General features: G+C 44.3%; 1 protein-coding gene across 2 annotated transcripts; it reads right to left on the bottom strand.

Moving 5' to 3' along the window:
• Window positions 1-626: 626 nt before the first annotated feature.
• On the bottom strand, window positions 627-22,977 carry LOC115197323 (alpha-mannosidase 2x). 2 transcript variants are annotated; one of them, XM_029758724.1, is made up of 22 exons: window positions 22,774-22,977; window positions 20,529-22,113; window positions 16,511-16,747; window positions 16,153-16,297; window positions 14,629-14,800; window positions 13,304-13,431; window positions 12,851-13,024; window positions 12,380-12,566; window positions 11,046-11,223; window positions 10,763-10,965; window positions 10,381-10,563; window positions 9,995-10,109; window positions 8,246-8,316; window positions 7,998-8,163; window positions 7,604-7,840; window positions 7,208-7,330; window positions 5,557-5,805; window positions 5,333-5,474; window positions 4,455-4,588; window positions 3,644-3,838; window positions 3,411-3,524; window positions 627-3,163 (listed from the first exon to the last, which is right to left on the bottom strand). In XM_029758724.1, exons 2-22 carry the CDS (start codon window positions 20,673-20,675, stop codon window positions 3,011-3,013), a joined length of 3,453 nt encoding a protein of 1,150 aa, XP_029614584.1. In that variant the 5' UTR covers window positions 20,676-22,113; window positions 22,774-22,977; the 3' UTR covers window positions 627-3,010. The 2 variants fall into 2 exon arrangements, with proteins under 2 accessions (XP_029614584.1, XP_029614582.1); XM_029758722.1 differs by having other exon boundaries at window positions 16,511-16,768.
• Window positions 22,978-23,190: the final 213 nt, after the last annotated feature.

A 23,190-nucleotide genomic window follows, 5' to 3' on the forward strand; every position in this document is an offset into this window, starting at 1 on the left:
TGTAGTTTTCCTCCACGTGCAGTCTCCTGCTTGACTGTCTGAATAATTTAGTATTGTTACCCTTAAACACCCTCCTCTTTGTGAGATAGAGGGGAGAAATCTCTCTGCCACAGTCGTTTCTGCCTCCCAAAAGGGTGATCTCAAAAGCACTTGAGCCTGTGCAGCCCATAGCTGCTGCGGTCCTTTGGCCTGGCTGGCTGTCCACAGAGATTGTCTGTCCTCACCCTCAGTGTGGATGACCAATACAACTGTCTGATACACAGGGCTCATGTGGGTCCTCATTTACAAAACGCATTCAGTTGTGTAAATCACAAAAACTTTAAATTGATAAATTACCCATTTTCATTCAACATTAAATAAATTGAGCATTTTCATGTCAAGTTCAATATATTGAAATATAAAAATCGCAGCTTGGTGAGTATTTAAAACCTCTATAAGACAGACAAACAGCATGGCTCACCACTGATGCTTGTGCTTGTCCCACAAACTAACTTAGTGCTGCCCCCTACTGCCCACTTCAACAAGTTTGACAAACTAGAGATCAGTAGCTAAAAAAAACAAGTTAATAAAAAGGTGTTAACATAAAGGGTTAGTGATAAGAGACAAATATGCAGTGGCTAAACATACCAAGTATCATATTTGATCTTTATTCTGACTGCATCACGTCTGCATTTTTCTTCTATGCATCTTTATTTAAACACACATCCAGGAAGAAACAAATAAAATAAAGAAATTAGTCCTTCATAAACTCCATCTTAAAAAAAGTCCTACAACAAATATCACATACAAAAGACAAGACTACAGAGGGACTGGGACACATACAGAGACAGTAGGAGAGCGGGAAGAAAGGGACAATAGGGGGGAGTGCCGTATTAGGAACAGGGGTAGTGTCATGACATATAGCTAGAGGGAAAATGCAATCCGAAAAGAGTGCGGAAGTGCTGATAATGAAAAGTGATGCAGGCTACATTGGTAGTCTGGTGGTCCAGTCTGTTGATACATACAACCAACTGCTCTCTGTTTCTTTGTTCTCATACCAAAGATGGTATGACATCAATAGGAGTTGGCCACAGCACATCCGCTGTATGGGACCAGGCTAGTGCCTGAGCATTGTAGAGTGAAATGTTGGACTGTAGGGAACATGTGTTCTGAGTGAGGAGTGTAAAACAGAACACAGCAGGGTGAAAAAATATTTGGATAGTAGGATGGTCTAAGAGATGGTAGAGGAGAAACATATAGTGAGAAACGGCAGAGATGACTGATAAACAGTGCATCTGCCATTACTGATGTAAGCTACTGATGTTTAGCCTTCCACACCAAAGGCAGAAATGAATCATAGACAGGTACCTTAACCCCACCAGGATCAAGGCTATAGAGATGTTTTATGATGAAAGCTGATAAAAAAAATACCATGTTTGCGCCAGTAAACTCGCTGTCAAAGTCAGACCTGAAGGATCCTTGTTTGTTTGTTCAACGGACCATGTCTCCACATCATCATGAAGGGAAGGTTGAACCACGATCCTGCCTTTAAAAACAGGGTCTCCATGCCTGGCTTTCAAAGCCAGATGCTCCAACCCCACTACACAGACTCACTAATGATGATTAACAGTACAGTGCTATGAACAGACACCTTGTCCCTGATACGGCACTCTGGATCTTACTACTCCTCTGGCATACTGTATCTTCACAGAAGTTTCCACATCAATATACATACCAATGTGTCATGTTAAATATGAGGTATCGTCATCATAGTAGTTTCTTCTAATGCATACAGTATAGTACACACCACCATTCGTCCATCGAATGGCGTACACACACAAAGAACAGGAGCACAGGAATGACTTTAGGAGCATTTAAATACAAACATAACTTAAATTCCATCACAGGTCCTCCACAGCCAACTCATCGGGACATGATAGCTTTGAGAGGCTCACATAACAGTTTGAAAGTCTTCAGACCATCTACAAGCAAGGGGGGATTGAAAGGATAGCAGGCCGTACAGTCATGCAATAGGGAGATAATGATGACTAAAAACAAAAGTAGCGTGGGGATTGGTATTTCCTTAGAGAGACCTAATCCCCAGCCTGGAAGTGACTACAGAGTGACTGACTCTGCTTGACATACAGTACCTTACAGAGCCATAGCCTCAGCTCCTCTACTGCAGAGATAGAGAGCAAACATTCACACTGGTAGTACACAACTGCATTCAGTCTGTCAATGCAGTCAATAAAAGTTCAATGAGCAGTGATGAGCTCGTAATGGAGTTAACAGTTCTCTAGTCTGCAGCGGGTGGATAGGCTCCATAGTAGAAGAAAAAAAAATTACCCAAACTAACCGCATTCATGTACTAGTCGGAACAAGGAAAATCAAAAATGTTCGACTTGCCAATGAAAGCGGCACGTGTATAACTACAACCAGAGTTTCCTAGTTTTGACTAGCACGTGAACGTGGCAAAAATAAAGCGATTACAAATTGCACTGGGTCGCCATGTCATTCCAAGGTCCTTATACATGTGATATTTACATTCATTAGTTAGTCTAGGATGGGATTTTTTATTTTAAGAAAACGATGTTTCCACTAACTTGACATTACTACTGCAATGCAAAGGCAGAAGATCACCCGTATCTGTTCTGTGATAAAGACATCACCTTTATTATCACAAGCACAAAAACTAAATCACCAAAGGTTTCTGATTCTCTGAGATAGATTGGAGACGGCCACTGTGTGTGACAGCCATCTGCCCCCTGCAGTTATAGTCTAGTCATGGTGGACACCTGCTCTTCCAAGCTGACTTTACAGTTCAGGGTGTGTGTGGTGAAGTGTGGAGTGGTATAGTGTAGAGTGGTGTAGTGTACTGTGTGTTGTATACACAGGTTGGACCAGGAAGCCCCAGCTTGGCCACCCCTCTGTTCACTGGGAGGCAGTCTTCCTATAGACTAGAACAGACAAAACCAGGTGGGACCAGGCCTGGCCTGGCCGTGTCTGGTCTGATGTGTTTATCTGAGCCTGGCTAGCGCAGTTTGAGCCTGAAGGCTGAGATCTCCATGGGCTCCAAGCTGATGGAGGAGTCATTGGCCAGAGGGGGGCTGGAGTACATCAGGGACAGAGACACGGGCTGCAGCAGCTGGAGGTCCAGGTTACGGAACAGAGAAGACAAACCCAGCTGGAAGAACAGACAAGGAGAGAGAGCGAGAGATGGATACAGTTTGTGAAAGAGAGTAGGAGGTAGAAAGAGTGTGTATGAGAGAACAATTTGTCCAGTCACTCCTCATGTCTAACACAGAGAAGAATCTTTCCAGACTGCTAGAATGACTCCCACTGCAGTGCTGTATGTGTCTCTGCAACACACTGTACTATCGCCCCAGTTGTGTCTGTGGTGATCCATGTGTGTGTTGTTGAGGACCACTGACCTGTCCCTCGGAAGTGGTACAGTTGAATCCGGGGTTGGGGGTCTCCAGGTCACAGTCCAGACCCTTCCGATGCAGGATGAGGGCTGTGTAGGGAGACGGGGAGTGGGTGTCCTGCTACAAGTCACACAAACATATTAGCATCAATGGTTTGTACACAGAACCCTACCTGTATTATATCTTCCAGTATATTGACGTTCCACAAACAGGACAATTACTTCTTCACTTCTAGTTACCTGGTGCTGGACGCTGCGCAGGTTGAGCACGTGGAAGTCACAGGGCAGGGCCCCCATAAGGGGCGTGAAGGTATGCAAGGGAGGGATGCCACGCTTCTTGGGTAGCACGGGCAGCGCCAACACCTCGTGGTTGAGGATGGCCGAGGTCATGTGACTAAGTAGGGAGGGGAAGCTGGTTGGTCTGCTGTCCACCACCTGGGAGGCAGGAAGACAGGTTTCAACACAGGTCAAATCTGATAACTAACCCCGTCCCACCATGCTAAGCTTCAACAGTCAACACAGCAGGGAAACTGCAGAGCTGAAAACAATTATTTGCATTTTAAGCGCATATCCAATTCCAGGATTTCTTGCAATGCTGCTACGACAGGCTTTTTAGCTATAGGGTACAGGGCAGCTAAACACAGGTTAAACTAGAAGGTAAGAACAGCTATAACACAGATTACATAGACAGACGGCCACGACTGGGTATCTAGTGACCTCACTGTTGCCGTGGCAACTTTACCTCGTGAGCTCCGCCTCTCAGGGCGAAGGAGACGAGAGAGTGAAACATGGAGGAGAGTTTGGCAAAGAAGCCATCATGCTGAGTGCAATGGAGCATGAGACAGAGATGACAAAAATAAATGGAGGGGGGTGACAAATAAAGAACAGAGACATGGGTTAAAGAGCGCAGCATGAGAGATTAAGACATTTGAGACACACTGAGAAGTAGTCCCGGCTCACCCACTGTTTCCCCTCAGACTAGATTGTGTTAATTTGCTTGAATATAACCCCTATAAACTAAATCCCATCTGAGGATTTTAGACTGGCTGACCTTGTTGCCAGTGGACCTCCTCTCCAGTAGGAGGCGGAAGCGGTTGGCCGTCTTCTTGTTGTCCTTCAGGCCCTGGCCCAGGCCACGGTTATCATCCTGCATCAGCCGCCGGTCCAGAATCACCTCCAACTGGCCTGAGGGAGGGAAAAGCAGAGACATGCATATATAGCTCCATCATAGAGATCAATAGGGGACTCTAGATATGGGATAGAACCCGTTTTAGCATGGAAATTGTCATTGAGGACTTAGTAGTCAACTAGGTGGGGATTCCTATGGGTTGGGAGCGACCAGCCAATAAAATCAGAGAATTGTCTTCTTCAAATTGAGTTGCCTATAGTTTGCAAATGGCTTTAAGCTATATCACCACCATCTAGTGGCCACAATAAATGAATGACAATATTTGGTTCAGGACTCCAGCAGTTTTTCCCCCAACACAAACACAGAAGAGAATGTACTACTTTAAAATAGAGATAGTCTCAATGGCACTGCCAAAAATGGTGGATAAATGAAAATAGTTCACTCAGGCCATTTACCATTGGAAAAGAATGTTGGTCTACTTAACTGGGTGTCTCCCATAGACACCAATGCAATACCAGTAAGGTCTGGTCTACTTAGTTAATTGACTTTCATTGAACCAGATACCATAATGGCACAGATACAAAGATGAGTCCTCCATCTATCTCTCTGAGCGCCATAGAATTAAACATAGATAACATTGCAAAGGCAAACAGCAGAGAAGTCACCACATTTCAGTAAATAAAAGGAAAAACTGCTACCAGTCCCTCTTAATGAAAACTTCTTTAGAGACATAAGAGATAGAAAACTTCAGGAACACTAAGGTGTTAAGAAAAATAAACGTATGAATTGTCTCTCCCTACCACTCTCTAGGCTGGTGACACCCAGTGCCTGGGCAGAGTGCAGGGTGAGGCGGAGATGGCTGTCCTGGATGTAGGCCTGGCTGGGCATGGGGTAGAAGTTGGCTTGCAGAGGGAGCTTCAGGAAGTGGCGCCGGGGCTGCATCTGTGGAAAAATTACAGTATTGAGGGACATGTTGAAGCCAAAGGTCAGACACTCAAGTGTAAAGTGTGCGTTGTGGTCTGACCTGGAATCCGTTGAGGTCTGTGTAGAAGGTGTCGTCATTCTGGATGTCCGTGACCAGACGCATGGCCAGCTCTTTGTTAGACTGTTCTCTGATGTCCACCATGGTGGTGACATCCAGGGACAGACCGTCCACACCTGGCACATTGTGTATGCGAATGGTCTGTTGGAAGTGCTGGTACATAGCCACTACCTCAGAGAAGAGAGGGCCCTCCACCACACGCACCACCGGAGGCTCCTTCTGACTGTAGGGCTGAGAGACGGAGAGACAGTGTTTCTGTAATGGATTGAGGCAGGGTAGACTGATCCTAAAACATCATACAGTTAAAAAATATGTTTTATTGTCACATACACCGGATAAGTACAGTGAAATGTGTTGATGTACAGGGTCAGCCATAATAGTATGACGCCTCCGGAGCAAATTAGGGTTAAGTGCCTTGCTCAAGGGCACAGACAGCTCCAACTGCTCTTAAATGCAAGTAAAACTAAATGCATGCTCTTCAACCGATCGCTGCCTACACCTGCCCGCCCATCCAGCATCACTACTCTGGACGGTTCTGACTTAGAATATGTGGACAACTACAAATACCTGGGTGTCTGGTTAGACTGTAAACTCTCCTTCCAGACTCACATTAAACATCTCCAATCCAAAATGAAATCTAGAATCGGGTTCCTATTTCGCAACAAAGCATCCTTCACTCATGCTGCCAAACACACCCTCGTAAAACTGACCATCCTACCAATCCTCGACTTTGGCGATGTCATTTACAAAATAGCCTCCAACACTCTACTCAACAAATTGGATGCAGTCTATCACAGTGCCATCCGTTTTGTCACCAAAGCCCCATGTACTACCCACCACTGCGACCTGTATGCTCTCGTTGGCTGGTCCTCACTTCATACTCGTCGCCAAACCCACTGGCTCCAGGTCATCTACAAGTCTCTGCTAGGTAAAGCCCCGCATTATCTCAGCTCACTGGTCACCGTAACACGCGCTCCAGCAGGTATATCTCACTGGTCACCCCCAAAGCCAATTCTTCCTTTGGCCGCCTCTCCTTCCAGTTCTCTGCTGCCAATGTCTGGAACGAACTGCAAAAATCTCTGAAGCTGGAGACTCTTACCTCCCTCACTAGCTTTAAGCACCAGCTGTCAGAGCAGCTCACAGATCACTGCACCTGTACATAGCTCATCTGTAAATAGCCCATCCAATCTACCTCATCCCCATACTGTATTTATTTATTTATCTTGCTCTTTTGCACCCGTGTCTCAACTTGCATATTCATCTTCTGCACATCCTACCATTCCAGTGTTTAATTGCTATATTGTAATTAATTTGCCACCATAGCCTATTTATTGCCTTACCTCTCTTATCCTACCTCATTTGCACATGCTGTATATAGTTTTTCTACTGTATTATTGTGTGTAACTCTGTGTTGTTGTATGTGTCAAACTGCTTTGCTTTATCTTGGCCAGGTCACAGTTGCAAATGAGAACTTGTTCTCAACTAGCCTACCTGGTTAAATAAAGGTGAAATCATTTTTTTTTTTTACCTCGGGCATTTGAACCAACAGCATTTCGGTTACTGGCCCAACTCGCTAACCGCTAGGCTACCTAAAGCTCTAGGACAGATGGGGGGGGATTGGCAGCTAGCTCACCTTAGCCTTCCCATCAGGCAGGAAAAGGTAAGCCCCGCTCTTGTCCTTTGAGGACCGAGTGCCGTACGTCACAAACTGGATCTGAACCTTGACCTCCTGTGGGTCGTCTTTACGATGGATGCTCTGATGGATCAAGCGAGAGAGACAGAGAATTATACATTACACTTCAACCAAATGAGTCTGTGGTGCCTATTTGGAATTCAGCAAATGATCAACGGCCTTGGGCTAATTTTAGTCACAGCGTTTAGGCTGACTTCCAAATCAGTCAATCTGGTAGAGACAAAGAATAGTCAGTGGCTGCATCCGCAATGGCAGCCTAGGGCTCTGGCCAAAAATAGTGCACCACATAGGAAACGGGGTGCCATTTGGGCCACAAGCCTCTTCCCCTCCACATACCTCCAGCAGGCCAGTGGTTCCAGAGAAGCCCAGTGTAAGGGACTGGGTGGAGATGTAGAAGAGCTGTGGGTCTGCTGTCTGGGAGCGCAATGGCAGGGGGTCCACGGCATGGGCAGTCTGCCCCTGACCAGTCAGCCTCAGCAGGGTCTCAGAGCGCAGCGTCATGGGGGTGTCAGCAGAGTCATACAGGTGGAACACTGCCAGGCCCAGGGCAGGCAGACGCACCATGAAGGAGGCCTGCAGACAGGCGAGAACACAGTTAAACACACACATACGGCAGACACTCATGCTACACATAATATATCAATGCATCTGTCAACTGAAGTACCACACAATGTACATTAAATAGTCACTGAGAGCACCACAAATTAAACCAGCAACCATACACACACACCTGGAAGCCCTCTGCGCTCATCTGGCTAGCAGAGCTCCACTGGGCACTGAGCTGTACAGGGAGGGTCTGTCCATCCTCTGTGAGCACCCGGACCCGGACAGAGTTCACCAACACTGTCACCACACACAGCCTGTCCTGCTCCACTGGGTTGAACAGCACCAGGTACCTAACAGAGAGAGACAGGGGAGATCAGTCAAACACCCCACCCATGAGAGACTGTACTGAGGGAGAGGGGAAGAGGGGGTTACCTAGGTCCTGATTGGTCCAGTTCAATAAGGGTGCGCTGGGGCAGGGAGTCTTGGGTGGCACGCCCATCATCCTATAGTCACAAACACAGAAGTGTACAGTGCTTTCTGGATTAAATGGAGATTGTGTCACTGGCACACACACACAACTGCATAATGTCAAAGCGGAATTCTATTTTCAGAAATTAATAAAAAATTAAAAGCTGAAATGCCTTGAGTCAGTAAGTATTCAACCCCTTTGACATGGTAAGCCTAAATAAGTTCAGGAGTAAACAGTTGCGTAACATGTCGCATAACAAGTTGCATGGAGTTGTGTTTAACATTACTTTTTAATGACTACCTCATCTCTGTACCCCACACATACAATTATCTGTAAGGTCACTCAGTCGAGCAGAGAATGTCAAAGATAGACTTAACCACAAAGACAAGGGAGGTTTTCCAATGCTTCGCAAAGAAGGAAAGCTATTGGTAGATGGGTAAAAACAAAAAAGCCGATATTGAATATCCCTTTGAGCATGGTGCCGTTATTAATTACACTTTGGATGATGAATCAATACAGCCAGTCACTACAAAGATACAGGCGTCCTTCCTAACTCAGTTGCAGGAGACAAAGGAAACCGCTCAGGGATTTTCCCATGAGGCCAGTGGTGACTTTAAAACAGCGACAGAGTTTAATGGCTGTCATAGGAGAAAACTGAGCCTGGACCAACAACATTGGAGTTACTCCACAACGCTAACCTAAACGACAGAGTGAAAAGAAGGAAGCCTGTACAGAATACAATTATTCCGAACCATGCATCCTGTTTGCAATAAGGAACTAAAGTACAACTGCAAAAAATGCAACAAAGAAATGAACTTCATCTTGAATAAAAAGCGTTACGTTTGGGACAACTCCAACAACGCATCACTGAGTACCACTTCATATTTTCAAGCATGGTGGTGGCTGCATCATGTTGTGGGTATGCTTGTCATCTGCCAGAGAGTTTTTTTGGGGGGATAAAAAGCAATGGAATATAGCTAAGCACAGGCAAAATCCTAGAGGAAAACCTGGTTCAGTCTGCTTTCCACCAGACACTTGGAGACAAATTCAACATTCAGCAGGACAATAACCTAAAACACAAGGCCAAATATACACTATAGTTTCTTACCAAGACAACATTTAATATTCCTGAGTGGCCTACTTACAGTTTTGACTTAAATATGCTTCGCAATCTATGGCAAAACTTGAAAATGTCTATCTAGCAATGACCAACAACCAATTTGACAGAGCTTGAAGAATGTTTCAAAGAATAATGTGCATATATTGTAAAATCCAGGTGTGCAAAGCTCTTAGAGACTAACCCATAAAGACTCATAGCTGTAATCGCTGCCAAAGGGGATTCTAACATTGACTCAGGGGTGTGAATAGTTATGTAAATGAGATATTACATTTTCAATAAATTTGCTAAAAACTCTAAAAACATGTTTTCACTTTGTCATTATGGGATATTGTGTGTAGATGGGTGAGAAAATGTGGAATAAGTCAAGGGGTATGATTCCTTTCTGAAGGCACTGAATATGAGAGTCAGAAATGCACTTAATGCTTGTTACTAGACTAGAGAAGCACTGAGTAGGAGTAGATCACAACTTGATATACAGTCAACAACAAGGAATCATATGGGAAATTAACATACAAAAGAAGCTGAGCTTATGCAAGTTATTTTAACACTGCAATGCATTGTTAGAGCTCCATGTCTCCCTGTCGTCCCTTACCGTCTCTAGGAAGGGTTCTGTCTGGTAGAAGCGATACACGTCCTTGTTTTTCATTACCAGGAAGTGGGCTGCGTTAATGATTACTCTCTTCAGGCCCTGCAGGGAGCGCAGTAACCTAAAGGAAACACAAAAGGACCAATAAGACGTTATCCTAGTATTCTTGAATGGTCACTTAGCCTCGTCTCTTTTCTCTGTTCCTTCTGAACCATTCAACTGAGTTGGAGACTTAAGTGCAAAATGGCTGTATTTTTCTTTTGAGACCAGTGGTCCCAAAGGCAGGGATGTAGAAAGAAAAAAAGAAACTACTGAATACTTTTTCGCATAAAAGTTTTTAAAGTTGAAAAAGATACTTCTATCTCTATTCTGTGTCTCTCTTAGCAACTGACCTGTTGCCGTAGTCGATGACCACGTTCTCCTTGGCGGTGCCTGTGATGGCATCATGATGCTGGAACAGGGCGACGGTGCGCCTGGCGTCCGTCAGCAGGGTGTAATCTGACGTGGGGTAGCGGCCTTCCATTCCCGCATGGCGAGCATGGGCCACAGCCAGACTGAACAGGATCTCTGCACCTCTGTGGAACAACACAGAGGAACAAATTAACAAAGACAAGAGAACGTTTTGGGATTGTTCCTAACTTTGACAGTGTGCAGACAGGTCTCCATCTCCAATGATTTTTCTTTTGAAACCTACACACATGTAGCTAACATTGTTGAATTAAGGACTGAGTGTAAGGCGCAAATGCCAACCTGCTGTTTTACATCTGGCCTTACCTGAGATGGGACTCCAGCACCCGGTCCATGCTCTTGTAGAAGGGCCGGGAGGTGTAATAGCCGCTCCAGTAGTGGTCCTCTCGGTCTGCGTACGCAAAGAAGTCCCCGCTCAGCACAGGGTATTCTGGGGGTCTGACACCCTGGGGCACACCGTTGGCCTTGTAAACCGCAGTGAAGTAGTCAGTCAGGGTCCCAAACTGGGCCTGGAGACACACAGGACCATAAAGGTGAGACATTACATTTCAGACATTTTAGAATTAATCAAATATCAAAACGAACATACCTGCACGTGCATCTCAGAGTGAGAGTTCATGTAGTCAAAGAGTCTCTGGTAGTTGAGGTACTGCTGGTCCCACTCCAGGGCCTTGTCGTAGCGGAAGTCATCTCCCAGCGGAATCAGAACCACCTTACTGCGGAACAGCTTGGACTTCTTACGGTACTGATCCAAGAGCAGGTGGGCCCTGGGGTGGAGAGAGTGACTCAGGTCACAGTAGGGCTGGCACTGTAAGTGTATAATCGTGTAACTTACCATTATGGATGAAGACTGTCAAGAAAATGCAATTGTCTTCAAGTTTATTTTATTTGATCAACTTAATTTTCAAGACGACAAACTTTACCCAAAAGCAGTAAACTAAAAGTAATCCCGGTTCACATGTAACAGCCGATGTAAGGAGAGAGGACAGAAAATAGGAGAGACTAGAGGAGACACAATCATTTTGTGTTGTGGAACAAGCAGCTTACTGAAGAAGGGTTGGCCGGCATTCAACAATACAAGACATGCAGTTGAGTCAGTTTCCACAGTAACATGGACTCTTCATAATGTGAAGACACTTTGTTCCCCCTTCTTTCAGCAAAGTGTTGTAGCAAACAAGTATCATGAAATACACGCACCCAATTGCTTACCAAAAACCAAGCACACCGACTTGACCACTGCTTGCTTTAGAATATAGAAATGATTGACAATAGCAACATTTCTGTCTATTTACCTTCGTCAAAGCATATTTGAATGAAAAGAAGAAAGCTTGCAAGCAGTGTGCGGAAATGTCTTCTTTTGAAACGCATTACATATTCAATAGTCTCCTAGTTATGTAGTCCTGTGTGGCTCAGTTGGTAGAGAATGGCGCTTGCAATGCCAGAGATGTGGGTTTGATTCCCACGGGGGACCAGTACGGGGAAAAATAACAAATGTATTGACTCACTACTGTAAGTTGCTCTGGATAAGTGCGTCTGCTAAATGACTAAAATGTCAATGTAAATGAGTGTGTGCATCCCAGCGCAACGCCAGTGTTACAGGGCAATAGATGACTGACATGACCTTAGAAAATGGAGGATAAAAAGAGGAGCTTTAATGGAAAAGGGCAATCAATAGCTTTCAGTGAGAGAGCTATTTTCCATTAGACTCTCTCAGGAATGTGTGCTTTGGAAAGTTCCATGAAACGGTTTTTTTCTACACAAAACTATTCATTGATAAGCAAGTCGCAGTGAAGGTCTACAAAGCCGGTTGCATATTTCCATGTTTCTCTGCACCCACACTCCCTGCTCTACTGCAGAGGTCTGACATCTCCCCCCTAGCAGTGTGGCGGTCAAGGCCGGGGGGAGGCTCTCTGCTGGGCTCACCTTTCTGCCACGTTGGCCTCCACCACGGCCCGCGGAGGAACCTTCCAGGGACAGTTGACCCGGCCGCCCGGCAGCCTCTTGAAGTCAAACTGGCAGCAGATCTTGGGGTCAGGTCCGCAGGTGTGTGGCACGTCATAACTGTAGAAGGGCATCATGTGGCAGAAGATGTCCGTGCCCGACTCTTGGTCTGGCAACACAAAAAAAATGAAGATTTTTACATTTTTATTTTGGGGTTTGTGTGAATTCAAAACTACAATGCAAATACAAGCAAGGAACAAACAACTGTTAGTGTTCTTAGTCCAAACTATAAATTGGCCACTTGTGACATTTACAACATTTCCCTCATCCTCAATTTGAAAGGCCATCCAGAGTGGCAGCACTCATTGGAAATCTGCATTCCAGAGAAATAAGCACATTATGGTGTAAATAGATGAGATTGGTCTGCTGCCACGAAAACAGCCAGCAACTGACCCCAGGACTGCCTCCACATGAACTCCAGGCTGCGGCTGGAGGCGAAGTGCTTCTTGATGGAGTAGTGGACCCTCTGGATGAGCATGCTGGTCAGGTTGGCCCTTTTCAGCAAGTAGGCCATGGTGGCACTGTGGCCAAAGGGATCCACCGCCCAACCCGACTGTGGGGTCACACCTACAGTAGGGCACATCACAGGAGGGTTACCATCATGGAGAATACAACAAAGCATGGTGCACAGTTTCTATGTCATAATGGAACTCCTACTGCAACAGGACTATGACTGAAGTCATACAGGATTTCACACAATACGCGGAAAGGTGTCATTGCAAAGTTATCCACTCAGTGTTTGAATTATTTTAACTTTCCAATGCTTCTGCTTCCAACATCACAGTGAGCAAAACCCCTTGCATGAATAAGAGAAGGCATCTCGGAGAGGGGAAGCGTGTCGCTTACCCACGTTCTTCTCCAGCCACTGATGGCCCTCTATGAGCTGGTCAATCATGGCGAAGTAGTGAACATTGGCCTCATCAGTCATAACCCAACCTCCGGTCACCATCTCCAGCTGCCCTCCCAGGATTAGCCTGCGACAGCGAGAGGAGTTAAGACATCCACCCAGTAGAGACATGAGGAAAATTCTGTATTGTTGGAAAAGGATCCATAAGTAAGTCTACACCTGCCTGTTGTTTACGAAGTAAGTGACAGATACAATTTGAAAAGCAAACGCTTACTTGGAGCCACCGCGTCAACCAAATAACCAGCTATTTTAGAAGCATCTGGTCTCTCTGCCAAGGGAGATGTGGCGCTTATTAGCTAATTATTGTAAATCACGCTGCTAATGTTGCCTGGCAGGTTGTTTACACTGAGATAAGAGATACTGAAAAGACACTGTTTTGCTAGTTGGGTAGACATTCACAGCTGGGCGAGTTCCTGCTTACAGAAAACAACAAAGTAGGGCAGCCCCCGAAGTGACTCTTCTTATTAACTGTATGCAAGAAATTCCTCTGTGTTGTCTTAGGAATTCAACATTCTCTGTGTTGATCTTGCCAACCCCCATTGTCTCACCTCTGAGAACCAGAGTTTACATCCTGTAGGTCCGATATCGGATTCGAGGTTAACTTCATAGTAATTCCATTGGTCAACAACTCCATTTTTGAATCCAAACAGGTCCAATGCTTAAACTATAAAAAGGATATTAGATTCTGTTTTCATATTTGTTCCTGCCTTTCTGTGGTGAGATACCTACACCACCCTCTTCCCTGAGCTACAGGCCATGGCACAAGCCATGGTTTCTTTGTCTCTCTCTCTGACCATGCTTAGAATAATGCCTTATAATGCTTTGTACCTTAACATTATACAAGGCATACGCTTATCATTCATTTTCTAATTAAATACACCTGTATTTAGAATTCCATTCTCAGACATTTCTTCATTGCCTATTACTCCAACTCAACTATAGTCTCTTGCAAATTGCTATTTCTCTTATGGAGTCACATTTTAATAGGCTAATTGCTTAGTCTTATTACAAGTCGCATGTGAGGTATTTATAATTTCACACACACACACATATACACACAGACACACACACACGTCAAATACTGTATTACGACACTACAACAACTGAATTTTTATCTACCAAGACTGCCACTATTGACTCTTCCCTATGTGGGCAATCCTCAACGGACGGCTTAAATACTTTAGGGAAGAACTAACAGTGGCAGACTTAAATTGTGTTGTAGTAAGATGTTTGAGAGCTAGTGCTGTGACTGTGAGATCCGCACTTGCGCATGGCTTCCTGCTTGTGCATGTCGGCGCTCTCCCACCACTTGGCGAAGAAGGAGATCTCAGACCAAATGAACTTCCTGCGTGGGTCCTCAGTCAGCTTGACCAGCATGTTGTTGAAGATGTGCTGCGTCTGATCTGTGTAGTACTTATCAAACGTCTTGATCCAGCCTGTCGAGACAGGAGATCGCAGCACAGAGGTGATGAGCACAACAACCCAGATCAGGAGGAACACGGTCATCTTCAGTTTGACTGGCACGGACACCGCAGCAAAACAATTTAAAATGAAAATGGGAATCCCTTATTGGAAAAGTTCAAGTAATAGGCTACCTCCCCATTTCAAAACATTTGTGTCTATGAAATAGAACCCAGGACCTTGGTTTGAGGGTAGGTCAGTTTCAGACATAAATAGAAGATGAACAATAAAGAGTGAATCTACCATCGACCCCCCTAGCAGACAGTACAGTACTATTTCCTATCATGCATTTTGGATTTTGCCATGATAAGGAGGAGTAAAAGCAGGTCAGTGGTACAGTACCAAACAAAACATAGCAGTGAAGTATTACAAATAACTCCCGGTTTATTATTTAAACAGAACAGTAAAAATAAACCACCTTGAATGTATTGTCAGAGGCTGAGAAACAAGCAGACTATGAATCTCTCAGAAAGGAGAGAAGTTGATGACTCTACAATACATAAACAGAGCAGCCTAGCACTAACTAATCTATAGAGCAATATGCTCACCGTAGACTAAACCATAGGAGTCCACACCACTGGATGCACAGACTGGTAGAAGGTAGATCAACCAAATAGACTAAAGGACTGACAGTGAAAGGGGCCTTTTAACGTTGCGTTGTCTGCAGGACTGACTTGGTGCCAGTCCTGTGGTTTGACCTACTTCCCTTTACCTGCAGTCTTGTTAAACCTTAAAAGCTCTGGCCTGGCTTTTAGAGAGAACATCCCATAACAGAGAACTGCTTTTTTGGATTCGCTGACAACAGTCTCAGTGGTCTCTCATAGCTCTCCACAGACCCAGGACAAGCTGTGAACATTTACTCAGTGACACCTTGGTAAAGAGCAAAGTCTATCCTAATTAAAATGGAGCCATAATGAATGGCTATTCGTGCTACTGAATTACAAAACTTCAAGGTTTCTTCCACGGTCAACAAGTCAATAACTGTCAAGTTAGCTAGCTGTACTTGCATTGGCTATAAACAAATCTAATGGAACTGTCGGTCTCTGGCTAAAATCAAATCTTGTGCTAATACACAGCCGTTCTAATCTAAAAATAACTAAGACGTTGGAATTCTAATGTCATTGTGTCACTCAATTTGTCAATCCAGTCATTTGTTTAATATTGCAGATAATAACTCAATCAAGGTTTCGTTTTTTGCTTAGTATATATAAAAAAAGTTGAAAAAAATGAATATTTTATTCACTTTTTTGTTTCCTTAGAAATTGGCCTTCCTTCGTCTTTTGCTACAATGTGCCCTGAAGAACGCAGTTTTAGAGCCATGTCTCACCTGGGTCGTTATGGGAGTGAGGGACCACAAACACCTGCAGCGGTTCATTGTCCCACGCCCCAGGCTCATAGGTGATCTCAAAGCCCTGCTTCCACACACCCCCGTCCACATTGTCAAACTTCAACAGGGAGTATATGTCTAGCATCTGGAAGGCAACAGACCAAAGTTAGCTAAACTTAACTCTGCTTTGCGTTTAGAACAGAGGCAAATCACATGATATCTGTAAACCCCTCACCTTAAACCTGCCACATAGACAAGAGACAGCATGTTAACAATTACACACACACACGCGCCTACTGATGGCCAACAGAACAACAGAGTTCCTCCAAGACCAGACAGTCCCTGGAGAGCTGGTCACCTGCAGGTCGGTATGTCCGCGGCGGCCCTGGGCGAACTGGCAGTCCTGGGGCTTGACGGAGAGGAAGGTGGGGTGTCCGTCAAAGGGCAGGACCCAGGAACCATTGGCACTGCGGAAGGGCAGCTGTCCGCTGGGGGGGACAGCACCAGTGTCGGTCAGCTCCAGAACAGAGTCCTTGATGTGGCTGATGATCTGGTGGTTCTCCTCCAGTAGCTGCTCCAGCTGTTCTATGCGGTTCTGCAGAACAGAGATTTGGCTCTAGAACGCAGGAGGAAAAGTACCCGGGGGGAAAAAATGGGGATGAACGTCACAGGAGGTGCTAAACAGGACTAGCTAGCCTATATGGATGGATGGATTTTTGTACCAACTACCAGGCACTGAATCGATGCACACACACACTGGACTCTACCCACACATACTTACACTGACACCCCAACACCCACACGAAAACCAATGATCCGGGTCAACCAATGATCCGGGTCAACAGCATCAATGTAACAATGTAGGTTCCGTCCCTCTCTTCGCCCCAACCCGGGCTCAAACCAGGGACCCTTGCACACATCAACAACTGACACCCCACGAAGCATCGTTACCCATCGCGCCACAAAAGCCACGGCCCTTGCAACGCAAGGGGAAACCCTACTTCAAGTCTCAGAGCGAGTGACGTCACTGATTGAAATGCTATTAGCGCGCACCACCGCTAACTAACTAGCCATTTCACATTGGTTACACTAACACCAGACACTATCACACTCCCTGCTGCTACTAGCTATCCTGTTGCCTATTCACTTAGCCCCTACCTACAGTTGCAGTCAAAAGCTTGGGCAAACATACTCATTCAAGGGGTTTTTATTTTTACTGTTTTCTACATTGTAGAATAATAGTGAAGACATACAAACTATGAAATAACATATGGAATCATGATGTAACCAAAAGAGTGTTAAACATATTCTTCAAAGTATCCACCCTTTGCCTTGATGACAGCTTTGCACACTCTTGGCATTCTCTCAACCAGCTTCATGAGGAATGTTTTTCCAAACAGTCTTGAAGGAGTTCCCACATACGCTGAGCACTTGGCTGCTTTTCCTTCACTCTGCTGTCCAACTCATCCCAAACCATCTCAATTGGGTTGAGGTTAGGTGATTATGGAGGCCAGGTCATCTGATGCAGCACTCCATAACACTCCTTCTTGGTCAAATAGCCCTTACAAAGCCTGGAGATGTGTTATGGGCCAATGTCCTGTTGAAAAACAAATGATAGTGGGACTAAGCGCAAACCAGATGGGATGGCATATTGCTGTAGAATGCTGTGGTAGTCATGCCGGTTAAGTGTGCCTTGAATTCTAAATAAATCACTGACAGTGTCACCAGCAAAGCACCCCCACACCACCTCCTCCATGCTTCACGGTGGGAACCACATATGCGGAGATCATTCGTTCACCTACTCAACGTCTCACAAAGACACAGCGGTTGAAAACAAAAATTTGGACTCAGGCCAAAGGACAGATTTCCACTGGTCTAATGTCCATTGCTTGTGTTTCTTGGCCCAAGAAAGTCTCTTCTTATTGGCGTCCTTTAGTAGTGGTTTCTTTGCAGCAATTCAACCATGAAGGCCTGATTCCCGCAGTTTCCTCTGAACAGTTGATGTTGAGATGTGTCTGTTACTTGAACTCTGTGAGATGCAATCTGAGGTGCAGTTAACTGCTGATTTCTGAGACTGGTAACTCTATTGAACTTATCTTCTGCAGCAGAGGTAACTGGGTCTTCCTTTCCTGTGGCAGTCCTCATGAGAGCCAGTTTCATCATAGCGCTTGATGTTTTTTACGACTGTACTTGAAGAAACTTTCAAAGTTCTTGAAATTTTCCAGATTGACTGACCTAATGGACTGTCATTTCTCTTTGCTTATTTGAGCTGTTTTTGCTATAATATGGACTTGGCCTTTACCAAATATTTTGTATACCACCCCTACCTTGTCACAACAAAACTGATTGGCTCAAACGCATTAAGGAAAGAAATTCCACAAATGTTGTTTTAACAAGCCACACCTGTTAATTGAAATGCATTCCAGGTGACTACCTCATGAAGCTGGTTGAGAAAATGCCAAGCGTGTGCAAATCTGTCATCAAGGCAAAGGGTGGCAGTACAAACCATTTTTTTTTTAAATGCATGAAATGAAATGTATGAAATGTATGCATTCACTACTGTAAGTCGCTCTGGATAAGAGCGTCTGCTAAATGACTAAAATGTAAAATGTGGCTACTTTGAAGAATATAAAATATATTTAGATTTGTTCAACACTTTTTTGGTTGCAACTTGATTCCATATGTGTTATTTCATAGTTTAGATGTCTTCACTATTATTCTACAAAGTAGAAAATAGTAAAAATAACCTGGAATGAGTAGGTGTGTCCAAACTTTTGACTGGTACTGTATGTGTACATAGTTACCTATGTACACATACAGTAATCATTTCACTGCTAGTGTACAGGTGTACACTAAGCATGTGAATTTTTTTTATTGTTTTATTTGACACTACTTCACAGTCCCATTACCAAAGGAAACACTGTTGTTGTGAAAATGCAGGTCCTTGTTCACTCAAGCTGTAGCAAATAGATAAATTAATGAATAAAATCAAACAAAAGTACACTGAACAAAAATATAAAAACGCAACATGTAAAGTGTTGGTCCCATTTTCATTGAGCTGAAATAAAACATTACAGAAATGTTCCATACACACTAAAAGCTCTCAAATTTTGTGCACACATTTGTTTGTGAGCATTTTTCCTTTGCCAAGATAATCCATCCACCTGACAGGTATGGCATATCAAAAAGCCAGTTAAATGGCACGATCATTACACAGGTGCACCTTGTGCTGGGGACAATAAAAGGCCACTCTAAAATGTGCACTTGTCACATGCCACAGATGTCTCAAGTTTTGAGATAGTGTGCAATTGGCATGCTGACTGCAGGAATGACCACCAGAGCTGTTGCCAAAGAATTGAATATTCATTTGTTTTGCAGTATTTTCTGTAGAGCTGTCAATGTTGAAGTTGGTATGAATATAACTATAAATATACAGAACACAAATATAAAATGCAACATGTAACAATTTGAAATTGAAAGTTAAATTCCCTACCATAAGCCGCCTACAATGTTATTTTAGAGAGTTTGGCAGGCCACGTGTATGGCGTCGTGTGGGCGAGCGGTTTGCATATGTCATCATTGTGAACATGGTGCCCCATGGTGGTGTCGCTGGGGTTATGGTAGGGTGGCGATTTGAATGCACAGAAATACCTTCCTGAGGCCCATTGTGAGGCCCTTTTTTATTTTTTTTAAGGTATCTGTGACTAACCGATGCATATCTGTATTCCCAGTCATGTGAAATCTGTAAATTAGGACCCAATGAATTTATTTCAATTGACCGATTTCCTCATATGACCTGTAACTCAGTAAAATTTTTGAAATTGTTGCATTTATATATTTGTGTTCTCTATATTTATGGATTCTATTCAAGCCAACTTACACATCGACAGCTCTTCAAAAAAATACTGCAAAACAAGTTTGGGGTAACATGACTAAAATCCTGTCAGTAACAATCAAATCCAGCCCTCATTATACACACTGTTGCTGGACCAGGTCTGTAAACATAATCAATCACAAAGCTTTGCTGCTGCGAAGCAGTTCAGGTGTGGTGGCTGGGCCGCGACTCTACACAAGGTGTGTTTATGAAAATAACTAACTGACTGCCTCTCAGGTTACAGTACAAAATAAACATATAGATTGACTTACTCAAACACGTGTGCATCTCACCAATTAATTTTCTTAACATTTGATAATTACAGCTTTGATGTAACTCAATATCAAAGGAAAGTTCACAAAACTGTTTCGAAGGTACTGCCTCTGGCTTTTAACGCCACAGTGAGATGTATCACAACAACATGTTGTTTGATTGCAGACAAGGATTTAGAGAATAACAAGCTAACTAACAAGCAATGCTATGTCTATAGGTAATGTCTTACCCTTGGGAAGTTCCCACCGCCGTTCTGTCGACTTGCAGGGTCGTGTTGGACCTTGTCCAACATCAGATACAGGGAAAATACGGCCACACAGAATATGGCTCCTCCACATACCGTCACCTGCTTTTTCAGCTTCATCCTTGAGCCCATAGAAAGGAGAGAAAAAAACAACCTCGACTTGTAGTATTTACCCCCAAGACAGAGGGAAAGGGTCCTCAGTGGGGACAGAGTGGAGCGCAGTCCATGGAGTGCAAAAAGTGCCCGGCTGGACCAGTGTCAGCAATGGTTCCCTTCCAACCTTGCCTGTGCTCCCCTAGACCTCCATTCACCAGAGCAGTCAGGGGCGGAACGTTTGGCAGAGGAGGGGGATGTAGGGGTGTAGAAGCGGTGAGGGACACAGGGTACTTAAATCAGCAGTAGCTGGCAAACAGTCTGTCAGCTCCGGCCAAACCACAGCCTCCGCCGGGCTCCTTCAAAGTGGCCCTTGTGCTCAACCATCCAAACCTTTGAGATTGCGGAGGAGAACCCCCCCCACACCCCCCACAAAAACAAGCTCTAAACAGCAGGGGCTCAAACAGGAAACCTACTGTCTCTGCAACATGGTGTGTGTCTATGTGCATATATGCGTGTGCGCGATCCTTTGGTCCAGTCCAACTCCCAGGGCTGCGTCTAATCCTTCAGCACAGCCAGAGTCCCATTTCGCTCAGTTGGCCACCAGGGCAAAGCCATAACAGTAAGCACAGGGCTGCAGTGGTGCAGAGAAACAGGGCTGAATGAGAGAGGGACTTGGCTACAGGTACCAGCAGCTTTTTAGATAGCCTTTTTTGCTTGGCTTACCGCACATCAGGACTTTGAATGCGACAAATGTCACTGCGATGCGCTCTGTGACAAAGCCGAAGCATACCAACAGTGACAAAAAAATAAAAGAGGTGGAGTTCCATTGGTCACGTTTGCACGATGTTTAAATTATGTCCTAGGGTCCTTTTCTGAAGCCAGTGGGATAATCTCAGTTTAACGAGACATGGCAAAAAAAACGAATGTAATTCTGCTTTCCAGGCATCAGAATAATGTTTGTTAGCACTCAGTAACAGGCTGAATGTAAGTTTGTGGGAGAGAGAGAGTCACAGACAGATGATAAGTAAACATATACCAAAAAACAAAAACCAAGCTGAGCACAGTGGCCTGGATTTCAGAGCGCTAGCTAAAACAGGTGTTCCTTCTTCCCTCAGCGTGCAAATCCTGTATGATCTTAATCCTTTCAACTCTCAGGATGTCAGTGATTTAGCCTTGCCAAGGGGATTTTGGATGATAAAACCCAACACTTGCTGGGGCTGGCTGCAAAACAACTAAATGGGTCCCAATTCAAAAATGATTTGTTGGGCCATCTGTGCATGATGATGACTCAAACTCTCATAGCATGGAAATGACAGGCTCCAGAGTGATATTAGCAGTGCCAAAGTAATATGCTTTATGCTTTTAATACAAATGGAGATGATTTAGCCACTGACTGCTGATTCCCCTTCATCAATACCGAGATGATGGAAACCAATGTTGGTAAATATCCTTGTTTGTGGAAAAGTATAGTAACCTGTGAATGAAAACAGCAGCAATCAGTGAAGTGGAATAAAGCTCAATAAGTCATGATGATTTCCTAGTGTGTGGGTTAACGTTAGTGTAAGGTGTGGAGCAGCAAGAACATGGCAACAAGCAAACCAGTATCAATATATCAAGATCTAGCTAGTTATAATCATTGTCTATTGTAATCATTTAAAATCAGTTAGCTAGTTAAGTCCTAACAGAAAATCAGTGCACCAGCTACCTAAATTAGCTAGTCAAAGCTCGGCTGTCATTCAATTTCAATTGAGTTAGCTAGCTATGTCGCTCAAGGGATCAATCAGATATCATTCAGACACCACAAAACGTGATTATTGCAGTCATGTCTGACGTTGGTAGTCTGCTAGCTAGATAGCTGCTAGAATGACAGGTTGACGTTTCTGTCTGTTACCATAACTTATCCTGTTAGTCAGCTAGCTAGCAGGTAAAGTTAGCAAGCTTGCCATCTTTCTTCAGCAAGCCTTCAGTTATTGAAGCTTGCACATTCTTCTCTAACCGACACTTAACTGCTGGACACAATCCCTCGCTAAAACGCTGTAACGTTTGCTAGCTAGTCACATGGCTACACAACCAGTTAGCTAGCATTAGCCTAGCTGGCGTCAGCTAGCTAAGTGTCAAAGAAATGATAACCTACCAGTCAGAGTTGAATCCTCCCGAATAGCTGTTGTAGGGACACATTAAGAATGGCCGTTACATGATGCCCGTGCACGGTTATCCATAGCTACGGAAAGGTTTGTTCTCTGTTTAACCGTCAGCCCGTTTGGATATGTGTGTCAGTGTGGGGTCTACTCTGGTAAAGCTTTTAGCCTAGTTACGTTAGCGCAATTCAGAACAGCAAAGCTTTGTGGGATGTAGCACTAGCTAGCTACTCAACCAGAGGAGCAGCGCACTAGCCCAGGGGTATTCAACATGGGGTCCGCGAGGTACTGCAGGGGTACTGCTCAATATTAAGACAAATAAGGTAATAAAATAGATTATAAAAAATATATATTGTCATTTTCTACTGTAGGTAGCTATGTAAACATATATTTGTTCCACTTCAAAAAAAAAT

The sequence above is a fragment of the Salmo trutta genome, chromosome 7 (assembly GCF_901001165.1).
Source record: "Salmo trutta chromosome 7, fSalTru1.1, whole genome shotgun sequence".
NCBI lineage: Eukaryota > Metazoa > Chordata > Actinopteri > Salmoniformes > Salmonidae > Salmo > Salmo trutta.